The 19,004-nt window shown below is 39.8% G+C and overlaps 1 protein-coding gene across 3 annotated transcripts; it reads right to left on the bottom strand.

Annotated features, from left to right (window-relative positions):
- Positions 1 to 1,013: 1,013 nt before the first annotated feature.
- NSRP1 (nuclear speckle splicing regulatory protein 1) lies at positions 1,014 to 18,673 on the bottom strand. 3 transcript variants are annotated; one of them, XM_074845455.1, is made up of 7 exons: positions 18,606 to 18,673; positions 17,274 to 17,361; positions 7,577 to 7,633; positions 6,158 to 6,289; positions 4,996 to 5,203; positions 4,300 to 4,408; positions 1,014 to 2,156 (listed from the first exon to the last, which is right to left on the bottom strand). In XM_074845455.1, exons 1-7 carry the CDS (start codon positions 18,623 to 18,625, stop codon positions 1,115 to 1,117), a joined length of 1,656 nt encoding a protein of 551 aa, XP_074701556.1. In that variant the 5' UTR covers positions 18,626 to 18,673; the 3' UTR covers positions 1,014 to 1,114. The 3 variants fall into 3 exon arrangements, with proteins under 3 accessions (XP_074701556.1, XP_074701557.1, XP_074701558.1); XM_074845456.1 differs by lacking the exon at positions 18,606 to 18,673 and adding an exon at positions 17,979 to 18,555; XM_074845457.1 differs by lacking the exon at positions 17,274 to 17,361 and having other exon boundaries at positions 18,606 to 18,653.
- Between the last annotated feature and the right edge of the window lie 331 nt (positions 18,674 to 19,004).

Below are 19,004 nucleotides of genomic sequence, written 5' to 3'. Positions count from 1 at the left end.
CTATTGTATTCTTCTCACGTAGCTTCAAGGATGCAAGAAGCAATATTCCTTCTGGGAGAAAGGTCTCTTCATAGTCTGTCTAGCCTTGCAAGAGGCCAAAAAAAATTATTCGGCAACAACCCATCATTCTCAGAGGGTCATTTAAGGTACTTGTTCTAGATGGAACATCACCTTCTGTGGGGGCTGCCCAAAGAGAGACAGTAAGGAAGTGGTATGCCCAGCTCGAGCACTACTGTAATACTCAACAGGTAGTAGAGGGAGCTCCTCAAACCCTTTCAATTCAAGATTCATCCAACATTGCCCTTGACACTACTGCTTCCCTATGTTACATCTCTGTTGCTCCCCCATATAACCCTGAATAAAGAAGGGTTTGGTTTACTGACACATTCTCATGAAGAGAAGACAAGGTGTGGAAATATAAAGCAGTAGCATTGCAAGTCAATTCCGGAGAAAAGATTGTAACAGAAGGGGAAGGCAGTGCACAGGCAGGGGAACTGACAGCCGTCTGGAGTGTGTTCACTAAAGAAGCAGATGCTAGCGAACCAGAACATATTCATACTGACTCATGTCAAGGTGGTGAACTCTCTTTCTTATTTTCCTCTCTTCTTCCCTGTCTCTCCTTTCTTCCCTTTTTGTAACCTCAGGCACAAAGGGTAATTGCTTTGCTTTATTGCCAGAAAATTAACTCCTCAGGTGATTGAAATGTGTAATCAATAAATTCGTATAAAGTTTGACCATTTGGTGTCATTTCACCTTAATTCCCCCCAAGGTATCAGGCTAAAGAACCTCTTGTTAGTCCCTTCCTCTGTGGTCAGGACACGACACACTCCTAGGTCTGTCCCAGAATCTGCAGGTACCAAGGACAGGTTACTGAAGGCCAGGGTGGACAGAGTCAGGCAAATTTAATATTTTAACTGTATAAACAGACTAAAGGTGTGTATCAAGTGATCCATTAATCCATTTCAAATGTTCTTCTATTACGCACACACAATTTCTTAAATGAAAGCCAGGAATAAATAGCTAGGATACACTTTTATTTCTGTACAAGAGTTCATGCTGCAGTGGCTTTTCCTCTTGGTTGACAGACCAAGTGTTTTTGTCCACCACAGGGACATTAATCTTCTTCCTTCTCAATGTAAGATTTAGTGCCGACACGTGCCATCTGCCTTGCCAAATAGCGGTCCCTTGCTGACATGACTGTCTCTTCATTGCTCCGTTTGGCAAATTTGCTCATGCTCTCAGATGGTTTTTGTGCTTGTTCCTTCTCCTCTTTCTCCCCTTCTTCTCCAGCTTTACGTTTCTGCTCAGACAGAATTCCAGAGCTGGATCTTCCCTTTTCATCCACCTCTCTCTCTTTTTTCTTTCTCTCTTTTTCCAGATCAGATTCTCCATCTTTTTCTAAAGATGCAGGAGTACTTTCCCTCCTCTCTCTGTATTTCTTTTCATCGCCACCGTATTTCTCTCTCCTGTCCTTCACATGATCTTCCTTTTCTCTGCATTTCTCTCCTCTCTCCTTCTCCCTGTCATTATATCTGTCTTTACTATTTCTTATTCTTTCTTTCTCTCGTTCCTTTTCTGAGCCCTTCTCTTCTCTGTCCTTTGCCTTCCTCCACTCTCTTCCATGTCCCTCCCTCTCTTTTCTTTCCTTCCCCCTTTGTCTATCGTCTTGCTCTTCCCTCCGTCTGTAGTTATCTTTACTAGTGTGATCCCCGTACCTATGTCGCTCTTCCTTTTCCCTTTGGTGATCCTTTTCGTGGGTCCTACTTCTCTCATAATCTTTTTCCCTGGATTGTTCATCATTTCCCCTTCTGCTTGGTCTGCTCTCCCCCCTCTTTGTAAGATGATTTGTTCGGGCTTTTGTGCGCAGCTCTTCCTCCACACTGGATGAGCTTGGTGACCTGGAATGCCTCTGGCTCTTGCGATGTTTAGCCTCCTCTTCACTGCTCACAGAGCTCTCTCTTTTTATCTTCTTTTTCAAATCTACTTTACTATTTTTGTGCCTCTTATCATCATCACTACTATCAGTTCCTAAGTCAGTATCAGCATCTGGATTATTCTCTTTCTTAGCAGAGGGCTTCAGTCTTTGTCGTTCATATGGGCATTTATTCCTTTGGTTGGACTCATCATAAGAACTGTCAGATTTCTCTTCCTTTATCCTACATTTTTTATGTTAAAAAAGAAAAAACAACATTACACAGCCTGAAATCTCAGACTTTTCTACAAACTGACTTCTGGTCAGGACTTAAGCAAAAGATGCTGCTGAGAAGTCTAAGAAAGCGACTCTATCTGTGGCTCAGGTTCCAGGAATCCAGTGCAAACAATTTCTATTAAGTATCTGTATCTGGTTCATTGGTGAATGCAAGCTGATGAATTTATCTAAAAGAATGACTATGGTTAAGTATCTGTAGCCTCCATCTAAGGAAAAAGACATATTTCTTGTGTAAGCTTTTTGGCAAGCTACACATTTTTTCCTACGTGTTTATTCCTCTATGCTTTGTTATTCTTTTCTGACTGGTAAGGAAATACATGTTTACTCACATAAGCCACATGCCTTTTCTTTTTAATCACACAGCTACAGTAACAGTCTGTGGTAACTTCTTAGGAATCAGCACACCATCTAGTTAGACTGAATGTTTGATGCCTGCTTGAAAGCATGGTTAGTCTATGAACCATGGCTAAAAATTATGATGAAAAGTTTGATCATTTATTTAGTAATCCAATTAATTAAAATGACCACTCAAACATGGATCACTTCAGGGACAAGAAACACAAATTCTGAGAGCTAAAAACTGACCTGTTTTCTCTCTGTATCCTATTGTACCACCAAAAGAAAGAATAAAATTAAAATATACACCTGAGCTGATTTGAAAGCCCTGCTGGGAGCACCATCTACAGTACTACTTGTTTTCCCCTGAATTAATTTTATATACAACTTGCAAAAGAAACATTTCATTAATTTGCATAATTTCAAATGATCTCTATACAGTACAAAACTACATCATCCTGAAGATGCTCTGAAAGAACTATTAAAGCAAATCGACAACCAAGTGGGCTGACCACTACTGCTAGTGTTTTTATAAAGAGGTGCAACTGAGTATCTTAGATGTCATTAATAAAAAGAAGAAACCATAAAATGCAAAACTCATTTAACCACCTCAGTAGCAATCTTTGCGCACCACTGAAACCAAGTATTTCTCTTCGGTGAAAGCCTAAGACAGGACGTTTTTCCAGACACAGAGGTGCACTAATACTTTAAGTCTCAAATGACAAAACTGTGGCCTCAAATTTCCCATTTCCTGCTTAAATTCAGGAAGCTGTTCTGATTTTCTTCCAGTCAGTAATTCTTACTTCCTATTTCTTTTACACTACTTTTCCCTACTTATTTCCACTAAGGTGGCATATCATTATACTGAAGATATAATCCAGAATTCCCTTATTTCAGATAGCTGAATAAATTCACTGTGATCACATTCTTTATTTAAGCTAAGAATTTACTTTCTAATAATCCAATCTCAAATCTAGAAGATCTCTTGATAAAAGCTGTGTTTTCTTTGTGATGGCAAGCATTTAACTAGTGACATCCAGGTTTAAGGCCTATCTCAAATGAGGTTTAACCTCAATTAATTGTTTCAAATGATCAGTTGTGGCATATAATAAACATATCCCCTTCACCATATTTATTCACAGGGCAGAATTTCACCATCTCAACTACATAAATAATTCAGTCTCATCTCATTGCTTTGCTTTGGAATGTGCCTATATTAAGATTTTTAAATATTCCCACTGGATTTCCTACATATTTGATTAATTTCCTTTTAGCACAGCATCAATACTCAATTTATTTTTTATGAACCTGTAAACATGGAATAAATACAAAGGAAGACACATTCTTTTCAGGAAATTCGTATCACAACATCATTTCCTATGACTTACCTCTATGCTCATTATTTTACCTTTTGTCTCCCTCATGATTCAAAATATGTAACAATGCAGATTGCCAAATATTACATAGACCAAAGTAAATATAGGCTAATACCAAGTAGTATTACAGGTATGACTGTACTCTTGACACTTTTTAAACATCATCCCTCTCCTGCTTGTTTCTGTCTTATAGTCTATACACTGATGACCATTAGACATTTTCCAAATAATTCAGTTAATCAGCTGTATAAAGGAACCTGCTTACCCTACCAGTGTTTTAGTACTCTGTCTTAATTCTTACAGTGTTCCAGTGAGTCTGGAATCACAAACAGCCAGAAGCTGGTTTATATCTGAAAAACTTCTGGAATCACATCCTACCTGGCTTCACGGAAGCTGCATTTAGGCATCTCTTCTTCCCCTACTCTCTGGTTTAAAAGATGTCTGTAAAATCCACTGAGATCCTTCTGTTTGGTCACATCCAGGTATGCTAAGAGAAAGAAAGTAAGGCTGGATTTACTGTGCCACAAATACTCATCAGACACAACTCACAATTGGTAGATACCACCAAGACTGCAATCTCCATCCTTGAGGTTTTCAAGCCCAGAGCAGAAAAAGCTCTGAGCAACCTGATTTGACCTCACAGCAGACCACGCTTTGGGCAGGAGGCTGAAGGTCATCTGTTCCAGAGGTCCACTCCAACCTGATGCATCTTATGATGCTACATCCTATTCTTTACACCTATTCCTGGGACACTGCACAGAATGTCTGAGGTAAGGAGTGTAAGCATCACTGTACCTCAGGCTTACAAGTATTCCTTCAACAACTGACCCTTCCTCAAAAATTAGAAGTAGCAACCCAAATAATACTGACAGACAAACAGAGGAGCTTCCTCTGTTCCTTCAGTAACATGTACAAAGGAAAATAACAGACAAAGTGGGATCCGATTCAGTATCTGCTATCTGGTCCTTTTTGATTTTAATTATCTCAAGCCTCACAGAGAGGCCAGATGACAATGTTGTAAATCATGTACAAGGCCATTCTTTTCAAGAGGAATTATTTCAGTGTAAATCTCACCCTCGAGAGCTGCCACTCTTCTTTCTCTTTCCTCCTCCTCAGCCCTTTCTTGTAGCTTCTTCTTATAGGCTGAGGTCACAAAAGCCTCTTTGTGAGCAAACTGTCCTCCTTCCATTTCACGCTCTTTCTGAATTTTTCTTTCCATTCTTTTTTCTTGCTCCTTCTTTCTAATCTCAGCTGCTTTGAGGATATTTTGGATGTATCTGGGCTAAAATAGGAGGGAGAAAAGGTATCATGCTGAGAGGTAATTGAGGTGGCTGAGAAAACATAGACTGGGATTGATGGAGATGTTGAAGAAAGTTGGTAATGGAAGAAAATGGACAGAAGCTAGTCTAACGTATTCTCATACTGTTTGATAGCTATCCGAAATAAACTGTCATTCCCTTTTAGATCCTAACATGGCACGCTTCCCAATCACAGGTTGCTGTACTCAAGCAAAACATTCAGCCCTAATCTCTGACTAGGATGATTTTTGCTCTGAGTGAAATTAAATGCTTTTTGATTTCTCACCCCTCTGCCTTCTGTCTTCTAACAGCCTTGCCTTTCTACTGCTGTAAAGGAGTGTGAAGCTTCCTTTTATACCCACATAACCTGACAAAAGCTTTCAAATGAAAACAGAATAAGTAACAATAAACACTTGTCAGGATAATTCAGCAATGCTTTCAAACAAGGCACTGGGCTGTGGAAATTGGCCACATTTCACCAATGAGAGTTAATTACTTTAGTCTTCTGACAGTCCTCCAGTAAGCACACTAGTGAGTGAGGAGGGACGGTTTATGTTCGTTGCTTAATAACAAAAGAGTCTCTATTACCAGAAGTGGTACTGTTGCAGGGCCCGTTGCCTCTAATCCTATTATCATCCCATCGTAACATTCTCTTCAGTAATACACAGACAGATATGCTATCTGTACATCATAAATTGGTCAGGAAACTTGTAGTCTGTCACCCTCCAGAATACCACTGGATCAGGACTCTGAAGTATCTGATGAACCAGAAGTTTTGCCAAAATTCTTGCAAACTACTACCTTATGTAACAGGATTTAAGCACAATACTTGCATGCCCCATGAGAAAATGCATTTGGCAAAGCTTAAAAGTTAATCAATCATAGCTGTTCCAAGCATACAGAGATAAGACAGTCAGCATAAGTTTTCAGGTATCGACCTTTTTATCATCTTTTCCAGATAACACTCTGGCATTACTTTCTTTCTTCTTCTGCTGCATTTCATCATAAATACTGTCATATTCGTACACTGTAGCATCTTCCTCCAAAGCCTTCTGAATCTCCAATTTAGTCTAGAAGAAAAAAAGGGGGGAGGAGAAGATACAAAAAAATTAACCATGACATTTTTACTATTTTCAAACATTTTATTCCTATATTGTAATTTAAACAGATCTATAGTATAAACCTATCCATTAGAATATTGACTGTAAATTAAAAACAGTCTGACCTACAAAGTTCTTTAACTGTTTACCAGGATTGAGAAGACAAATAACCAAATCATTACCAGTATTTGCAGTTATAGGAAATATAGAAAGCAAAGCACAACAGTCAAAACAATACTGGAAACTTCTTGATAAGCAAACTGTTCCATCAAATAATGCAATTAATTTTTTTAATAAACAGTAAACAACATTTCAATAAATTTCACTGTGTGTTTTCATCTATAGTTTATCCCTCTTCCTCAAACCTCCAAATAATAAATATGTACCAATATAATTCAGGATATGACTCCATATTTCAGAGTTTTATCTTCTGTTTGTACAATCAAGTTGAAAGTAAGAACTGTGAAACCATTCAGTTTTTAAAAGCCCTATCAGAAAAACACAACTACTAGGGGAGCCCTTAGATCGCACCTCCTGACAACAGAAGAGGAATGCTGAACTGCAACCGTACAAGTTTCTCTCGAGCACATATTACCTCCACCAGAAAACAGCAATGTGTTAAGTGTATGATGCATAAATATTTTTTCTTCTATGTCTTTTATTGGTCTGGAGCTTTTCAAAATGTAAAATTCATGTCTCCTCTGTACAATTTATTCCCCGATTACAGTAAAAGGCTCACTGTTGGTATATATTTAAATATTTTAAAACCCAATACTTTGAAACATTACATTCTACAACCAAAACAGACTGAGAAATTCTAAAAATATCAATGCATTCTGTGCCACAAAAAAACTTCAACATCTTGTGTATTTAAAGTGCTTGCATTGAGTAAACAGAAATTGTATTGTTTTACATTATGACCAGCTCTGTGTTAAACACCACTCATGCAGCTTTAATCAGACAGTTTTTCAGTTACTCTGATCATGGTCAGAACAATTTCAAAAAGAACAATTTTCCCCAGAAAACTGAAACAAAATTTTTGCTAGAGGAAAGGCTCTGAGAATTTCAAGTCAAATTTTGAAGAAAGTTCTTGTGCTGCAAAGGGCAATGCACAAAATCATAGTTACATGGAATTTTTTAAAGGGTAACTCTCATGCTGAAGTTGCACAATTATGTTTCTGCAATTATTTAATAAAAAGGAACGGATGCAGTAATTTCTTAATCTGCCACGGGCATAGAATCCCCACCACATCTTACCTGTTTCATTGCTTGTTTTTTCAATGCTTCTTTCTGAAGACTTTCACCAACAGATGGCTATGGAAGGAAGCATTGCAGCAATAAAATTAATCACACTGACACAGTTCACGTTATTTTTCTACCATTCTAACAACTAACTACACAATAGTCCCATTACATAAGTCAGTCTTTCACTTCAACAGTATTCTTCTGTAAGCAAGAAAAAGTTCATTCACAAACATACAATGAATCAGCCTTTTCCATGAGCTAAGTATTGCAGTATCTCAACATATATATTTTTTTATGAAAATGGAGATGAGTTTAAGAACACTATTTCAATTACATGTGTACCTCAAAAGCTGCATAAAATGTCATGCCGTTTCACAAAACAAGTAATCTCTGTCCCAGAAATGCTCAGAGACATAGAAGGTCTGTGAAAACTGTTCAGTGGCAATGCCTTCCTCCAACCACTGCCAAAAAACTGGTAGAAAAAGACATACCCCTCCACTATGGCAAAGGTCAGCCTGTTGGTGCAAGAAGCTAGCACATCAACAGCCAAAACACCTAGCAAAGGACAGCTAAAGCCAGTGCTGAAACAAATTCCTAAGAACACCACAGAAAACAAACCCCCCAAATCAACAGGAATTGGAGTTATACCCTCCTATCAATTTATGATTCAAAAATGTTTTAATGTTCTTGGGAATTATATGTTTGTGAATAAAGAAGGATAAATGTTCTCAATTATTTTTTTAATTATATTTCTAATAGTCTGTGAAATAGATAGGTGCTATTCAGAATATACATACTTTTCTTCCAGCCTGTAAATCTCATCAGAGATGTAGCAGTCATGAGCAGACATTCTTACTGACAATCACATGAAAAAACTGTATTCATAGTAAAAAAACAAATATCCGAAAGGATTTGGCACTTATTTCAGGTTTGACCTGTATCATTAGCTCTGTATTTTTAGAAGTAAGAATACTGTTGATTTGAACAGCATGTACTTCAAACGTTGTTTAAATTCTCAAGATTAATATGCTGGAAAATAGCAATACTAATCTTCCCTGAGAAAAACCATATCCACTACAGAGAACATGTTTTCTAATCATACTGTCTTTTTCAAAAAGCTTTGCATTTTATTTAGTTTTCATTAGTGTTGAACTAAACTGCATCTCTATCTTTTCTCAAGCAATAGAAAATACCATTTATTAAACAGATTCATTATGAATGACAGGACTTGTATCCTTGTTTATGTAATTAAATATCTCTTAGTCTTAAAAAGCAGAAATAGGAAGAAAAAATCCTTTCGCATTTTGGCAGCTTCCCAAGTTTTGCAACTTTGACTAATACAGGCTCTATATCACAGTTTAAAAAGGCAAAGAGACTGTGTAATCAGCTCTTTAATAAAGTTTAAAAATGGAGAGCTTGGCAGTGGGGACTAGGATCTTCCAAAATCAAACAGAACTATCACCATGTAAATTTAAACAGATCCCCTGAACAAGAAGGGTTTTGAATTCATTTGAGGTTTAAAATAATATAACAACATGTCATGACCCCTCTTTCTTATGCTATTAAAATTTTAACAGATGTGTCAACAAGGAAAAAAACCAATTTTCTAGGTGACAGACTGTAAACAGTCCAAATATTTTTTCACTGGTTAATTTCAGGAACAGGGAACAAGTTGTGCCATAAGCAGCAGAATTAATGGAGTTTCATTATATGTGACTTTGTGCCCTCTGTCTCTTTATTTCCCCCAGCACCTCCTCAGACACCCTGCCTGCTTGATTCGGCAGATGGGCAACGGTGTGTGTGACCAGCTAGCCCTGTGCTGAGCAGTCAGTCAACGGTTCCTCCACAACACTGAGAAAGATTAAAATCACAAATTCTCATCTATGGCTGTCCCTTTAACCCAGCTGTCAATTTTCATGAAGACCACAGGAACACAAGTGTCTTTGGGACCTCTGCCACCCACCACAGATGGTTCAGATTGTTAGTAAGCTCACAAGTCGTACGGGACTAACTAACAGGTACACACAGTGATCACCTCTAAGGGATTTTTTTCTGCTATGCAAACTACAGAAAATAAAAAGACTTGCAAGCTTCTGTGTAGGGTTTTTTTTTTTAAAAAAAAACAAACAAACACAAAAAAACCCCAAACCAGAAAGGTAGTATCTCAGAGGAGTACCAACTGATTCTAAACTCAGCAAGAGAAGGCGCTAAGGCAACACTCAATATCCGCAGAAGTACATATGGTATCACATAACAGCATCCACTCAGTTCTAGATACTCTAGACCTTTGCCTATTTCCCATAAACATGCTAGTACCTACTTTCATAAATAATACTACAATCAGAAAAATCTGAGAGAATATTCAGAATATTCCTTCCTAGCCCACTCCAAGTGAGAGACTTAAAAATGGGAATTTGAAATGGTACGCATTCCAACTTTTTCTGGTGCTTTAATTGCTACGCACAGACTTAGACAAAACCACTCTCAGCTTTCAAAATGTTAAACCTTGTGGTTAAACTACAGTAATAAAGGGAAAGCATGATGTGCACTTTCATGGAAGAAGAACCCTGTACTGATTCAGTTATGCCCATCACTAGAAAGCAGCCTCCCTCCCTTGCCCAGCTGCAGATAACCAGGCAAGGACTCAGACCAGCTTCAGGAAGCTGAGCTTGGCAGACGTTAGCAACACGCTCACAGAGCCCACTCTGGTACCAGGGACTACACTGTACATACTGCAGCTTGCTGATTATTTGGACTAGAATTGGATATAGTCTCATTTATTTCTGTAGCTGGTTGGCTGGGGGAAGTAGAGGATTATTTAGTTTAAAACAACCTCTGAGAATCCCGGCTTCACTCATCTAGTATTTACCTCTGGCTTTCAGGACTGATGAGCTGATGTTGAGAAGTATCTAAAATACTGTACTTGATTTTTATGTCCTATGTTTTCTCTAAAAAAAAAAATGCTACAAATGAGTCAGTATAAATTTCTTAATATAAACAAAGTTTTTGAATTGGCAGTGGAACACACACCAGCATTACAGAGAAGACCTAGACTTCCTCCTGGCTCTTTGGGAAGGACACAGTCCTCTGCTTGACATATTAAGGGTCATCACTGGAGGATTCCTTTACCAGACACTCTTACACTGGTTTTACAGAAAAGTACCTAAACAGTAAGGAATCTCCCCTGCATTATGCCAGAAAGCAAGGGCTCAGTAAAAGACAAAACAGATTCTGCAGTTACATTTACAGAATAAGCTTTATTCCATCAAAATATTTGCAACACTGCTTAGAATGTTTTCCTCGTCTGCCTACACGAAATAGAAGTGGTGATCTACAAAGATTACATAAACACAAAAGTAATATATAATCCTCATTATTGTACATATGATTGTAAAGAAGTCCACCTGCAATTTGTTTGTCTAGAGTGGCAGTAAGTTTACAAAAAACAAACACCTTCCCTAATGGTTTATGGTGGACAATTTCCTGTGGCACTGTGAGCTCTGATAGATGAGAACTTCCCGTTCTTTTGTATTGTTTTTACTTATCAACTGCCCATTTATTAAAGGCCCTATAAGCTCAGCAATCTGTCTCATACCTTCTTCTTCCCTGCAGTCAAGCTATTCTTTTGAGGCACAAAGCTTATAGTTTAATATTTTCTGGATGGACAAAATGTTTTAACCCTATCCTGTGAAACGACATAGAATCCATGCAAATCAAGAAACTCTCATAAATGAGACTCTCCAGCCAACCACTCCTACAAGACCATGGAAGATAGCTTGTACACAACTGAATAGGTTAAAAAAAGAGTAATAAAATAAATTACCCCAATCTACTAACATTTCTCATTGTTCTCTCCCATTTCTTCCCTCCTTCAGGTATCTATAAGCTTCTTTCAGGTTCTTAAGTGCTTGAGATACCTCCTTATTTTTATCCTGCAGGCAAGCACCCCTTGCAAGTTACTTCTTAAAACACCTTCTTTACATTGCTCCCACACAACCAAAGAAGAACAGACATTCCAACTACTGACCGATAGTTTTGGTTAGTCTCAGCGATGTACAACTCATGACAGAGCATGCATAAAGCTCTGTATAAAGCATTTACAGCTTTATACAAAAAGCTCAATTCAAAATTCAAATGCAAATACCTAAAAAGGCAATTCCACAAATGAGACAACTAAAATTTCGTTTTCTTACACATATGTCTTCTCTGCCTTCCCACCACAATATCCCAGTCTTCCCACATCTTGGGTCCCAACTGCAGTTCCTTGGTTTCCCCCTACATCTCCTGCTTCCTCCCGTCTCACCTGGACTAGGCAGCCAGCCCTCAGCTTCCAGGCCAGCCAAACGCATCAGAGGAGGGTTGAGATCATCTTGTCTTTCTTATCATTGGGGCATTAACAGGCTCTTTGTTCTGCAGCTAGAGACCCCTCATCAAAATTGGCCAATACATTCAGAAACTTACTATGGGCAAATGTCAATGAATCGTATAAAGCTCTTTTTAGAAAACCAAACCAAAAGCAGGATAGCAAACGATTTACCTGAATGTGCCTAGTTTAAAGAACACTCAGGCTCTGTTTATCCTCCTGAGTTGCTAATTTTCTCTCTGTTCTTGGGAAAAAGCGCCAGTTGCTGAGGTTGGGTTTTTAGAAGTAATTCCTCCTAAACTGCTGCTGGAAATTACATAATTTCTGGAGCAAAGGGTGCAGCACCATTTAAGCAGAGTCTCAGAAAACAAGTCAGCCTGGGACTAATATAATTTTCAGTTTTGAAGGTTTCTAGGAAGTTACAACTTTAAATCTGAAGCTGAGAATGTCTTGTAAAAAAAAGTCACAACTATTTTGGTAGATGCTCTCAAAGTCTATGTGAGATTCCTGACTCGTTTTTCCCCACTGACTGCCACAAGAAGTACAAGACCAACAAATTCTGACATAATAGCTATTATTAATGGAGAATCTTGTAGTAGCTGTATAGCCTGCCTCCCAAGGAACAGCATTTGTGGTTGCTACCAAAACCCCAGGCCTGGTACTTACTGATAGATTATGTAAAATACCACTCCATTCCTTTTTTAAAACCAAAAGATGCTTCTGCTCTAATACAACCTGTTATGCAGACCCATGAGGGGGCTTTGCCCTTTAATATTACCCTTTTGAATTCTCTACATGCTGCTTTGCAGTAGACACATAAAATAAATTATCTTTGTTTAAAGTAAAATACATTTTAAAGGGAAATGAAGTGCTCTGGTGACGTCAGGCAGATTATATGTAGTTAGATTTTAATCTCTCACTAGAACTATCTAGCTTTACATGGATGAGCAGAAAAATTATTTGACCAAACCACAACAGCAGGATAATTTGGGGCTCTATTCGATCAGCCAGTGAAAGAAGCACAGATAGCCAGTTCACAAGAAGCAAACTCCATTTATACTGAATTAGCCAGTCCAATAGCACTTTAGTATTAAAGACTGAGAAATAGACACTTTCAGATCAAAATCCATCTCACCGATTTTAGGTGTCTACTTTAGAAGGAGGTAAGTTGTGCCTCAGAAGTACCTGTGTCTCTGCTGACTGTACAGGGAGCTCAGGGAACTCAAGTGTAGATACCTGCGTGTGTTTCTGTGGATCGCGCCCCAAGCTGGTGGCCCTGTGTGGCTGCGTCTCTGAAGGGCCGAGATCTGACTCTGCTCACTTCATTCTTTTCCCATCAGAAAAGGAATCTCAGACTGTGAGATCTTTGAATTCATGACACTTTGGTATCAAAACATCTTAAAATGAGCTACTCACACTCTCATGTATATGTATTTAGCCGCGAACTGTTAAGGCTTGCCCTCAGAGACCTAAATTCTCCAACTACAGCCTGCACACGGATGATCACTAGATGTACATGAAATTCAAGCCTTCATGGGGGGATTAAAAAAATCAAGTCAGGCAACAGATTCATCTCAATTCATACATCATATTGAGCCATGGCTGCTAGCAGAAGATTAAGAGAAAGAACATGAAAAACAAGTCATGTACAGAATTAGCTTTCCTTGGCATTCCCTCCTCACTTCCAGAAACCAGGAGGTTAGGGACTTCCTGAACTGGAGGATGCACCTGGACCATTGTTTGACACCAAGAGCATCCCTTAATTTAACTAATCCATTTCTGAATCCATTTATATTTTTGGCCATGCCACAATATCCTGTGGCAATGAGTTTCACAACTTAATTATACATTGTGCGGAGAAAAAACCCCCAGCTTCCTTTTGTTTAGACCAAGACAGTTACTTGGTAATTTCACAATATACCCTTCTGCTCATATTACGAGAAATGGCAAAATCACTTTACTTTCTCTGAATCATTCGTGATGTCACATACATCCTCTCGAGTTATTCCTCTCCACTTCCTTCTTCTCAGTTATCTCTCTAAGAATCCCTTCAGTCTATTTAGTCTTATTTCGCATGAAAACTGTGCATAAACTCAGATCATCATCAATACTCATTATTTCACCGCTTTTTTTAGTCACACTGCATCCTCTGCAAAGTTGCAAAGTGAATGGAAGGATCTGTAAGCAAAATCAAAAGTCTGAGTCAAAAACAGGATATAGTTTTCTGCTTGTTTTCAGTTTCTTCCTTTGTGCCTGCTTAAACACTTCATTCATCTTTTAGATAGTCACTAAAAAACGCCACCAAATCAAGCTGATACATTCACTGAACTATCCACACTGACTCCATGATCTCTCTCCTTTTAGCACCTACTGTGGTCTATGTACAGTTATTTTTTTTCAGCTATGCTTTATATCCTGTAGCAATAAATCAGTTTTGAAGGGCTGGTAAAGTACAGGAATGTATGTTGGGTAATTCTGATACAATAAAACCCCAGAGATTTTATCTGCTGCACCACAGAGATATTTTCAACTAGATCCCAAAGATAAAATAGAACGTGGAACAGTGCACTGGGAATACTGACAAGCCATGCCTGAAAACTCAGTGTGTGAATAAGGGAATAATGTTTTTGAAGAAAATGGATATATCACAAATAATAGTAAGCCAGAATGGAAACTTATTTCTAACGTATCATAGTTTGTTGCCATAACATCTGCTCTACAACAGGTTTTCCTAGGGGTAACAACCTTCCCCCCAGTTTTTAAAGATAGCAACAACTCCCCATTATGGGGGCAAATAGATCAGAACTATATCAGCTAGAAGTAACTGTAATTACCTGGTTTACTTTTTCCCAGTCAATACTGTATTTCAAGAAAATGTCCATCCCAGATAGTCTTGTTTTTTATGAACTAACCCAAAGATCACCTTCATCAGCAACTAACATCCATTAATGTACTTAGCCACAGCAAAAATGATCATTTTCAAATTCCTTCAGCAAGGGTACAGGCATAATCTTAATGAAATATGCACAGTAACGTTTAAAAAAAGGGAGCAAAAGTTTGGTATCTAATATATAATCACAGACCAAGTCAGGTGTGGAGATCTCCCAGCACAAACTTTATTAGAGTTCAGTTAAAAATACATAATCTCCAGACATTTGAGATGTAGTTCTGACTGATAAGGTAGCAGACAGGAAATGAAACCCCTCCCAAATACTGCTCCTTATCTTGAAAAGCTCTGAAATTATTATTGAACTAATAAAGTAATTTTGCTTTTTTAAAAAAATGATCTTCTTTGATAAAGGCAGTTATGAGATTATTACTTTTTGCTGGGTATGTACCATACTGATGAGCATGACAACTTTTAAGTCTCTTCATAGCAGACTCTGGTAGTGAATCTGTCAGTCTTTCTGAAAGGGAGGGTACTTGATCTGTTAAGCTAAAAGTTAGTAGGCAGCATCATATATTATTATTGGAATTCATTACTTTGCTTTAACGTTTAGACATTAAGGGAAGATGGAGGAGTGAAAAAATGCAAGATAGCCCCATACTGAGGAAGGTTCCCAGCCCTACTGCATAATGTTTAATGACAAGAGATTAAATCAAGCTCATTCTTGGGATCTGGAAAATGTGGGGTCAGTCCCTTCATGTAGAGAAAGACACCAAATCCCAAACTGACAGGGAAATTGCTCCTGCGGATCCACTGTCATCTCCACTAGCTGTATTTAAAGGAAAGCCTCTCTTTAGAGCCACAGTGCCAGCTGTAAGCTCACCTGGAGGGATGCACCTACTGATAGCGCTGAGGACAGCGGCTAAGTGAGGAAAGGGATGGGATTTAAGACATGTTCCTGTCATCCCTGTTTCCTCTAAGTCCCACAAACTGCACTGAGGCAGTTTCCTGCTGAGTGGATGTTACTAGGAAGGCCCTGAGCCCTTTGATGTACAAAAGGAGCTCAGACACCTCCAACAGCCGCATTCTGGATTCTGTAAAAGAACCAGGCACAGAGGCTGGGAATTGCTAGATTGAGGCTTTCTGTGACATAAAAATAACAACTGCTAGTTCATTTAAAAAAAAAAAAACATTTTAAAAAGAAATGCTTTGATAGTAGGAGTCAGAAACAGAGGAAGATTATTTGATGCTTTATTAGCATTGTCTTTTTTCAACTACACAAAAGAGCGAGCATTAAGTGAAGCTCTAGAGTATTAACAACATTTTTGTAACACTGGTTCTGTTTCTAAATTTCAACCGATTCTAAATTTCAACTTCTTAAATGTTAAAATTCTAGACTAAGGGTATATATAAAATTTATTTTCTGGATTTTGTGGGAAAAAAGCTAAATATGCACATAATGATATTGTGATTAAATTATCACAAGTAATTCCACATCGATAAAACCCAGTAAAACTGTAACATCATGTCCAGAAAGCCCCACCCACATGGAAAATTCACCTCCACAATTTGGAGTTTCTATTCTTTACCTGTAAATTATGAAGCTACTGGCTTTAAATCTTTCCAAAATTCTGTTTTAGAAGCTGGGTTTCTGTAAAGTATCCAACCCAGCCTATATACCATGCCAGTTCCGGGATGCTCCCCATACTCAGAGCAGTACATCCAGAAGTGTAATTTTTATAGTGTACAGCACCCTCTACTGGGGCAGGTAGAAAGCTAGTATTTTGAAGGTAAATACTTTAAAAAAAATTTTAAAAATATACAAAAGAACACTATCAACATCATCCAATACAGTCATACATCACGGAGTATCAATAAACTCTGTGATCACCGAAGAGCTGTGTATTGTTCAATCAAGTATTACAAGTATTGCGAGTACTTCCAGAACTACCTGTAATTCTCATTACATGCCTATTTTATGCTTTAGAACTTTTGTTTTGTACAGCTTTGCTTTTGTTTACAGTGAGTCTGAACATCATAAATCAGTTATATCAAATTTGGGTGGAATGAGCTAAAGGATAAAATACACTTAACAACTACACTTAACAACTACACTTTAAAGTTAACATCTGAGAAAGGACTGTTGATTACTCCTGTCTATTTGCAGTCATATTTATCAGTGGTAGCCAACAAATTTTTTTACAAGCTAGATACTGTTAACTCTTGCAAACAGGTTGCCACATATGATGAACTTTTGAAACAGCTGATAGTAACTAAAAATCAAGTCATCACTTCCTAAAGTGATGAACTTGCACTAAAGAAAACACAGACCACATTTCATGCCCAATGATGACACATATCTTAGTGACACTGCCATAGGCTGATGCAGGCATTAAGGGTTGTAAACAAGTAATTTGCAGAATATGGGGCAAATTTCAGAAAAAAATTGTTGAACTGACCTCTTCATCAGAGTCATCTGCAAACACCGAGAGTTTCTCTGAAACAAGATTTTTCTGCGGCAATTTTTTGGGCATAATGAGCCCATATCTAGGGAAAAAATTAAAAGTTACCTTTAACATTACTTACAACACAACACGTAACATGTCCCAAACCAAAAAACTACCATTCACAATTTTAGAAATAAAATACCAGCATCAACATAATGTATTGGTTGGACTAGATGATCTCCAAGGTCTTTTCCAACCTAGATGATCCTGTGATTCTGTATCACGTACAGATCTGAGCAGCATGCGCAGCAGTGCACTCAGCCTTGCCACACGCTTGCCAGCTTCTCCCACAGCTATTGCTATCTTTCTCCATGGAAAGTTTCTGGATGCAACGATCTTCCTCAATTAGGCCACAAATCCCTTGTCCAGAGTTTTCCAGGCAATTTTTTTTTTTCCTCCCTCGGCGAAGTATGAAATTACTACTGTTTAATCTTAATTTAGTCTTAGTCTACACTAGACACTATTCCATAACTACATTTGCTGATGCAATTAATCTATTTTGCATGGCATTGTAAACCACCAACCCACAGATACAGCTATGGCAAAAGACAAGTTTTACAGTCAGCAGATACTGATTAACTCCACACAGAGAACTCTTCTGCTGATCTCTGTTCTCAGTAACGAGCAATCTCTCTAAACCAGGAATTTCTCCCCCACCTGCCTTTCCCCGAGTCCATCACTGAGTAAATAGCTCGTCACAGCCTGTAGCGTTCAGCTGAGGAACTCCACGGTGCCGTAGGAACTACATCATCGCTGTGACGAACTATTTGCTTCCGTGTGCTCCGAACGCAGCCCCCACAGCTCCCGCTGCCCGGCTGCGGGGAGCCGAGAAGCAAACCGCGCCCCAGCACCCCGGCCGCCTCAGGCCGCTGCTCCGGGGACGAGGGGCGGCGGCTGCACAGGGGCTGTGTGGGAATCCTGAGGCGATTCTACTTCCCAAGAGAACTACCCCCCGACAACACCGCAGCAGCCCCCGATGCCTTCCCACTGATTTTTTTTTCTTAAATAAACGCAGTTTTAAATTGAGGCCAACACAACAAGGCTACACGGTAAACATAACGCCGGTCGGGACGAGCGAGCCCTCCTCCCGCAGCCCGGGCGGGGGTTTCTGTCAGAGCTCGCCCCGGCCCGAGGCAGGGCCCAGCCTGCGCCCGCCCTCAGCAGCGGCCCCGAGGCCCCCCACGACCGCTGCCCCGCGGAGCACGGCCCGGTCGGACCCTCCATCCTGGGGAGCCCAGTGGCGGCGCGGCGGGGCCCCACAGCCGCAGCTCCACCGTCACTCACTGCTTGCTCAACGCCGCCATCTTGTCCCGGCTGCTGCTGCCGCCGCCAAGTAGAGCCGCCCGCCGTTCCGCGGCCGCAGATTCCTCACGGCCGAGACGGCCCCGCCCCGGAAACTCCCCCCGCGCCGTACCGCGGCCGCGCTCCAGAAGGGAAGCAGAGAGCGGGCCGAGAGGGCTGGAGGTGGGCGACGAATTTTTTAACGGCCCGTTGGCGAGTGGCGAAAATGCCGATACGGGAAGGGCTGTGGAGGGCCGGGCCGGGCCGAGGGCGGCGGCGGCGGCTCCTCACGGCGGCGGCCGCTGCTGCCGGTGGCCGGGCACGAGGGCCCGCGTGGGCCCGCCGGCGGGAAAGGCCCTGAGGCGGGCAAGGCCCCTGAGGCGGGCAAGGCCCGGAGGCGCC

The sequence above is a fragment of the Strix aluco genome, chromosome 19, assembly GCF_031877795.1.
Source record: "Strix aluco isolate bStrAlu1 chromosome 19, bStrAlu1.hap1, whole genome shotgun sequence".
NCBI lineage: Eukaryota > Metazoa > Chordata > Aves > Strigiformes > Strigidae > Strix > Strix aluco.
The sequence above is the reverse complement of the archived record's forward strand: the minus strand, read 5'-3'. Positions and strand labels throughout refer to the sequence as shown.